The 7,654-nt window shown below is 49.2% G+C and overlaps 1 protein-coding gene across 1 annotated transcript; it reads left to right on the top strand.

The window, feature by feature from the left end:
- The first annotated feature begins 1,387 nt into the window (after positions 1-1,387).
- On the top strand, positions 1,388-7,250 carry LOC125517073 (disease resistance protein RGA5-like). The gene is made up of 6 exons (XM_087529158.1): positions 1,388-2,875; positions 3,037-5,044; positions 5,141-5,253; positions 5,443-5,657; positions 5,753-6,510; positions 6,606-7,250. The coding sequence occupies exons 1-2, from the start codon at positions 2,700-2,702 to the stop codon at positions 5,024-5,026; spliced, it is 2,166 nt and encodes a 721-aa protein (XP_087385284.1). The 5' UTR covers positions 1,388-2,699; the 3' UTR covers positions 5,027-5,044; positions 5,141-5,253; positions 5,443-5,657; positions 5,753-6,510; positions 6,606-7,250.
- The last annotated feature ends 404 nt before the right edge of the window (positions 7,251-7,654 follow it).

The raw sequence follows: 7,654 nt of genomic DNA, 5'->3' as shown, positions 1-7,654 counted from the left end.
CTAACTACTAGCAAACTAGTTCTCGTTCATGAAACACTATCATATCATATTTACCGTTAGAATCTTTTCTGAAACATGTAGGGGACCGGTGGCTCGACTCCTGCTCCGTCGACCCCAGTCACTCCGATCTGGCAGAGTGGTGGTGGTCGCGATGACAGTTTTGGCGGAGGTGGTGGTGGTGGTTTTGGCGGAGGTGGTGCTTTTGACGAAGGTGGTGGTGGTTATGGCGGAGGTGGTGCTTTTGGCGGGGGTGCTCTTGCTTCATGATTCCGTGCATGTGGCCATCGTGCCATGCCTTTCATATTCCTACTTTTATCATGTTTCATGTCTTGCACTACTTTTATGTTCATGAACTTCCATCGGTGATGATCTTTAGATGATGTGATGAACTTGAGTATGTTTAGATGATGATGGTGAACTTGAGTATGTTTAGATGAACTTGAGTATGTTCACATGATGAATTGTCATATTTCTGCATAATTTCATATTGTTCTGTTTTGAAATGCTGTCAAATGAATTGGAAAAGAGAAAACAGGGAAAATAAAAAAAACAAAAAAAACTATGCCTACGGCAAAGCCGTCGGCATATATACGCCCAGGAGTTACCAGGGCTTGCCACGTGACAAACTATGCCGACGGCTTTGCCGTAGGCATAGCCCTGCTGCCAGGAGAAACCAGGAGCTGCCACGTGGCAGACATATGCCTACGGCAAAGCCGTCGGCATAGAGTTCCATCTATGCCGACGGCTTTGCCGTAGGCATAGCCCTGCCGCCAGGAGAAGCCGGGGGACGACACGTGCCGTCGGCATACCTGCGCCACGTGTCGTCTCCTGAATCGCACCACGTGTCGTCTCCTGAATCGCGCTGTTGACGGCGCCGTCCGTTGCCGTCAGACGGAAAACAACGCCGACAGCTAAACTATGCCGACGGCTATCCCACGGCCGTCAGCATATGCACCTATGCCGACGGCTATACTACACCGACGGTCTGACACATCTACGCTGACGTGATCTACGCCACGGGGCTATGCCGACGGCGGCCGTAGGATAGATCTATGCCGACGGCAAAGGACCTATGCCGACGGCCCTGGGAGAGATTCGGCCGGCGTGAGTGGCGGCGGCGGCAGCGAGGAGTCGCGGGGGGAGAGATGGCTCACGAGAGAGGAGAGAGAGGAGGCTTGCGTTTGGGGACGAGCTGGCCAATCTCTTTCTCCTTTTCTTCTCAACGAAGCGATCTTTTTTGTCTCGCAGCTGGTCCGGCGTGGACATCACAGGAAGCGCCCTTGTAGCGACTGTTATTGTGTTCAATATATTTATGGGGGTGGAGGAAATGAACGTGATATAATGGGGCGAGATAGATGTGAGAGTGAGATGTAGGTGTAGATATATTTGTTTGCAACAGAGTTACCCCAGTACACAAAACAGGCGCGTCCCCAGCCCCCGCGCCGCTCCTTCCCCGGGGGCGACACGGGCGGCGACCTCCGCCCCTCCGCAGCCTCACCCCTCCAGACTTCTCTCCCTCGCCGTCGCCGATGGCCTCCGGCAGGCAAAGCCTGTGCGGAGCCAGCGGTGGCGGGGCGCTCTCTGGTTGCAGGTTGCTCAGGAGAAGGGGATCTCGCGCGCAGGTTGCGGCCGTCGGGCGCTCGGCTCCGGGGCGGCGTCCTCGCGGGTGGCGGAGGTGGTCTTCGTCGCGCGGAGCGGCGGCTGGTCGCGGCGGTGGGCGTGCCGTCGCAGGCACGCGGTCGCGGTCGTTGGTGTTCGTGCGGTCCCGATATGGGACCTCGCGGGCCGTGGCTGGCGCGAACGGTGGTGCGGATGGGGGCGGCGGCCTCGATCCGAGCTCCAGCGCGGCCTGGGCGTGGACGGCGTGCTCACGGCGATTCCAGATGCGCGCATGGGGTGCCGATCGGTGGGCGATGCGGCGGCGGCTGGCGCGCTTTGGGCGCGGCAACTGACTGGGCGTGGCGTGCCTGACGTCTCCGGGGTATGAGGTGTAATGCGGGTGGAGGGCCTGCTCATGCTTAGTTGCTTCACTCGAGCGGCTCGATCTGGATCTAGCGCGCAGTGCTTGGTTGTTGTTCCTGCGATGCAGCGGTGGTTGCTGCAGTGGTGGTGGTCGTGGCGGTGCTGCGGTGGTGTGGTTGGCGGCTTCGGCCAGGGGGTGCGTGTATGGGCGTGGTGGATCCTGGGATCCTGCGGCCAGAGTGAGGTCGACCTCGGCTGGGATGGTGGTTGGTGGGCGGCGGTCAGTGGCGGCAGGTGGTCGACGCAACTCCGGGAGAAAACCTTGTTCCTATCTTCATCGGAGCCGGCGACGGCGGCGCCCGCGGGTGTCGTAACCTTTCTTGGAAGCATCGTCTTGGAGGTGTGCTCCTTCTCTCCACGATTTTGGCTCCGGAGGGAAACCTTGGATCAGCTGGATCGAGCGATGGAGGTGTCTTCGCGTCTTTCTCCTCCTTGGGGGCATCGCCTCGGAGCCGGCTACGACTAGGAGACCGGTGGATGGCGGCATCTTCGCCGCGTGGTTTGCTTAGGCGGGGCACTGGTTTCTGTTTTTGCAACGATGATGGCGTCGAGAGGAGCTCGGGTCACGGCGTGGACTTCGGTAGTCGGTTCTTCCCGGCGTGTCCGAGTTGCACTTCTGTTGGTTGCTTGGTTGTTTTGAAGTCGGAGCTGCGGTGGAGCGTGTCCAGGTGGTGACGATGACAGGCACTCGGTGCTCGTCGTCGAAGTCGGAGCTGTCGGTTGCTTGCGCGTGTGGCCATCCGTTGGCATGTGCCGTCGTGGCTTCTGCGGCTGTTTGCGGGCTGGCTTCGGTGATGGAGCTCTATGGTGAAGTCGGAGTCGCCCGTCCGAGGCACACACATAGTCTGCCAAGGTAATTAGCATGTAGTTTAACACTTGTGTCAGCTTTCTTACTCATGAATATATTTTTATGCTGGCATTGTGAACATGTTTATAGTGTCATGTATTTGTCTATCTTGTTGTAGACTATTTATATTATTGCCACATTGATATCAACCATGTATCATCGTGCAGGTATTTTGTTGTTCTTGACGATATATGGGACGTGGATACATGGGATATTATTAAGCTTGCATTTCCCTTGACTAGTTCTGCCAGTATTATAATCACCACTACCCGTAAAAATGATGTTGCTGAATCATGCCATTCAAAACCATTCAATGGACATATTTATTCAATAAGGGCTCTTAATATGGTGCACTCTAGGCAGTTATTTTACACGAGGCTATTCAACTCCGAAGAAAATTGCCCCTCGTACCTTAAAAAGGTTTCTGAGAATATTTTGGAAAAATGTGCTGGGCTGCCTTTGGCAATCATTGCTATATCTGGTTTGTTGGGTAATACTGAAAGGATAGATGGTCAATGGAAACAAGTTGAAGATTCGATTGGTCGAGCACTTGAAAGAAATCCCAGAGTTGAAGGAATGATGAAGATATTATCACTTAGTTACTTTGATCTGCCTGCTCATCTGAAATCTTGTCTTCTATGTTTGAGTATATTCCCTGAAGATTATATTGTTCATAAGAAAGTTTTGATAAATAGATGGATTGCTGAAAGAATAATTCATACAGAAGCCGGATTTAGTAAAACATATCAGTTTGGAGAAAGGTGTTTTAATGAGCTCATCAATAGGAGTTTGATCCAACCTGGGGATACAAACATATATGGTATGGTAAAAAGTTGTCGACTTCATGACACAATTCTTGATTTCATCATATCCAAATCCATCGAAGAAAACTTTGTTACTTTGGTAGGTGTTCCTAGTTTAACTGTTGGGACACAAAGCAAAGTTCGTCGGCTCTCCCTGCAAGCCGGCAAGCAAAAAGAACTGATAGTACCAAGAGGCTTGGTGTTGTCTCATGTCCGATCACTTGATGTGTTTGGGGAGTCTGTGAAAATTCCTTCTATGGATAAGTTCAGGCATTTGCGTTTTCTGGACTTTGAAAATTGTGGCCAACTGGAGAACCTTCATCTTGAAAATATAGATAAATTGTTTCAGTTGAGGTACCTGAGTCTCCGAGGGGCAAAGAAAGTAAGCAAGCTTCCAGAACAAATCGGACGCCTATGGTGCTTAGAGATACTAGACTTAGGATGCACCTCTGTTTTTGAGTTACCAGCATCTTTTATCAATCTCAAGAGACTGGTGCACCTATTAGTAACCAAGAATGTTACACTTCCTTGTGGAATTTCTAAGCTACAAGAACTGGAGAAATTGAGGCTTGTTAGTGTCTATAGCCAGTCATTTAACTTCCTGCAAGAATTTGAGCAGCAACAGAGTCTGAAGGTATTGGTTCTTGATTTTGAGGATTATAATAATGCTGACCAAGTGAATGCTGAAAATGAGTCCAAGAAAACTATTATTGTTGCTTCCCTTAAAAACCTAGGGAACCTTCTCTGTCTAACTGTTTGGGATGGCCCTGAATTTGTAAGGGAGTCTTTGTGCCCTATGCCACTTAGCCTCCAGAAGCTGAAAGTCCGTGGTTCTATTATTCCCCATGTTCCAAATTGGGTCGTCTCCCTTGTCAACCTCCAGGAATTACGCCTTGATCTGGTGGGAGCTGAGCAGGAGGACTTCTATATCCTTGGAGGCTTACCTGTTCTGCGTTGTCTGATTCTGAGAATTGATGGAAGGGAAATTAGAAATACCTCATTAACAGAAGAGCCTGAAGTTACAAGGGTCATAGTCTGTGGTGAAGTTGGATTCCCATGCTTGAGGATATTTAGTTATGATAGTCCGTATGCTGTGATGAATTTGACGTTTGCGGCTGGAGCCATGCCCAAGGTAGATGACCTCTCGATAGAATTTAACGCAGTAAAAACTGAGTCTCTGGATACTAGCGGTGATTTCGATCTTGGAATAGAAAATCTCCCCAGCCTCGTTAAAATCAGATGTCAAGTATGGGGATACAGGGACGATAGCAGCAGAGTTGAGGCTGCAAAGGCTGCCATTCGGGAAGCAGCCAACGCACATCCCAACCGCCCTTGTCTATCATTCGGCTTATAATGCATTACCAGAATCAAGGTACTAACTTTTTCTCCCATGAAAGAGCATGTACAATTCACAAGATGTATGTATGTCTCTCATTGCCTCACATGATCGTTTGTCTGTCTTTTTCAGCTCAGGGAACAATTCCAGTTAGGCTGCAACGCGAAAGGCTCGTCATTCTCTGCGGGGGATAATGTGAGAAACATATGCCCTTGTGTTTCGTGATAATGTGAGAAAGATGGCAGGCAAGTAACTGTGCTGTACAACTGTACAAGTGTACACACATTTGGTTGTTCCGGAATTAATTGCATGCGTTTCCTGAAAGTAAACATGGCCCAAACTCAACTCAACTCAACTTTGCATAAATAAATCCACCTCTATGCATGTGTGTTTGGCCAGTCTAAACTCTTAACTGGAAACATGCCGTGCTTTAGGGCCGAGCAGAAGATGTCGTCGATGTTGTCGTGTCGTGGGAGAACGACACCAAGCACAAGGCGGCCCTTGACGTGAAGTTCAGAACACAAGAGGTCTCAACTCTGAATCTGGACCTTGCTAAGTTGCCTTCTTGGCCGACCTCACAAAATTCAGATTCAAAGTAGTATTGCGTCAGGATGTGCTCATGCTCACCTCTTTGTGTGAACGAATCATGGTAAAACATGGAACTTGTACACACAAACATGAAAATCAGCATATATCATTTGGCACCATGCTCATTAACTTTGTGTACCGATCTTCTTCATCCAGATTGCATGAGAAACTGGAGTAAAAGGCGGAGTAGGCGAAGAAGATGCGGAACCGGGTCGCGACGACCAACAACAAGTATGCAGAGTAGGAGAGGGCTGTCATTGAGACGACCGCGGCCCGGCACAGGTCCAAAGGGACCACGCCCAACGTAAAAATGCTCGGCTGCTTCGGCTGACCAGCCAACATGCACATAGATTACGACCTGAATAATCACCGTGAATTTGTGGACTAACTCATGCTCTTGCTTTACTGGCTTTCAACATTGGTCATATGCTTCGATCATAAATGTATTATATTTGGGAGAGTAGCTTTCAACATTGGTCATAAGCTTCGATCATAATTGTATTATATTTGGGGGAGTGAATTGCTGTTTCTACCACTATTTAGACATATTTAAACTGTTGATGGTAAACAAGCGGGCGGAGAGCCAGAAGAGCAAAGCCCATGGCAGGTGGCCCAAACTCAATTGAGCTGAATTTAACTGAACTTTGCATAAATGAATCCTTCTCTAGGCATGGGTGTTTGGCGAGTCCTATTAACTGAAAAATCTGACGCTTCAGGGCCGAGCAGAAGATGTCGTCGATGCTGTCATGTGGTGGGAGATCACCAAGCAGAACTCGGACCTTGACGAGAAGTTCTCAACACAAGAGGCCTCGTCTCTGAATCTCGACATTGCCTAGTTGCCTTCCTGGCCGATCCTTTAGTTGCAAAGTTCAGATTCAGAGTATCACGTCGGGATCATGTGTGACAGAATCATGGTAAAAAATTGGAAGCTGTACACACAAAATGAAAACAAGCACATGTAACTTGTCACCATACTAAATAACTTTGTGTACTGATCTTCTTCGTCCAGATTGCAGGAGAAAATGGCAGAGTAGACGAAGTCGACGCGGCGGAACCAGGCTGCGACGACACACAACAAGGAGTCAGAGGATGAGAGGGCTGCTGCAGAGGCAAGCCCGCGGGAGGAGATGATCAGGTTCCGGGAGACGGCTGCGAGGCACAGGTCCAAAGGGACCATGCCCATGGAAAAAAATGCTCGGCTGCTTCGGCTGAGCAGCCAACACGCACATAGATTATGACCTGAATAATCACGGTGATTTTCTGGACTAGCTCTAGCTAGAAGATGTTCAGCTATTTAGACTCACTATTACGTCTGTCAGCGAAGGCGGAGATGCAGAGGAAACTGTCGAAGGCTAGCTGGCCGGAGGAGATGATCAGGTTCCTGGAGACGGCTGCGAGGCACGGGCCCAACGAAAAAAAATGCTCGGCTGATTCGGCTGAGCAGCCAGCACGCACATAGATTATGACCTGAATAATCACGGTGATTTTTGTAGACTAGCTCTAGCTGGAAGATGTACATGTTCTTTGCTTTATTGGTTTTCAACATTGGTCATAAGCTTCGATCGTAAATGCATTATATTTGGGAGAGTGAATTCCTGTTTGTACCACTGTTTAGACATTTTTCACGCGAAAGCCTAATTGGACAGTTTTCATCCGGATTACCCTGTTTTTTTTATATAACAATAGTAAGATAAACATGGAATAATTGGAGGGTGGACATGTACTCGATTGTTCAGACAAACCAAACACGACACATCTGACCTGACACAGGAACCTAAAAAGGAACGATCGATCTCTCGGACTCCCACGTCGGAAATCAAAATCAAAGGGCACGGTAGCATCTGAAACACTAGAAAAGAAACCTATCTAACGCCATTGTACCAGTGGGAAACAAGAAAGGAAAAAAGGCAGGCCGCAAGACAAGTCCAAACCGTGTGTTATATATCATTCTCATCGACAATACTTCGTGCGATCTGGGTGTTTGACCAATCTTCTTGTCCAGGGCCTTAACTGAACTTAACTGGAAACATGTCGTGCTGGTAGGGCCGAGCGGAAGAT

The sequence above is a fragment of the Triticum urartu genome, chromosome 6A (assembly GCF_056163025.1).
Source record: "Triticum urartu cultivar PI428250 chromosome 6A, HENAU_Tu73, whole genome shotgun sequence".
Classification (NCBI taxonomy): Eukaryota; Viridiplantae; Streptophyta; class Magnoliopsida; order Poales; family Poaceae; genus Triticum; species Triticum urartu.
Note: the sequence above shows the minus strand (reverse complement) of the source record. Positions and strands in the feature narration are given on the sequence as shown.

Coding starts and splice junctions, on each gene's coding strand:
- LOC125517073 (XM_087529158.1), top strand. CDS start 2,700: ATGACAGGCACTCGGTGCTCGTCGTCGAAGTCGGAGCTGTCGGTTGCT. Junction 2,876..3,036: donor CACACACATAGTCTGCCAAG/GTAATTAGCATG, acceptor ATCATCGTGCAG/GTATTTTGTTGTTCTTGACG.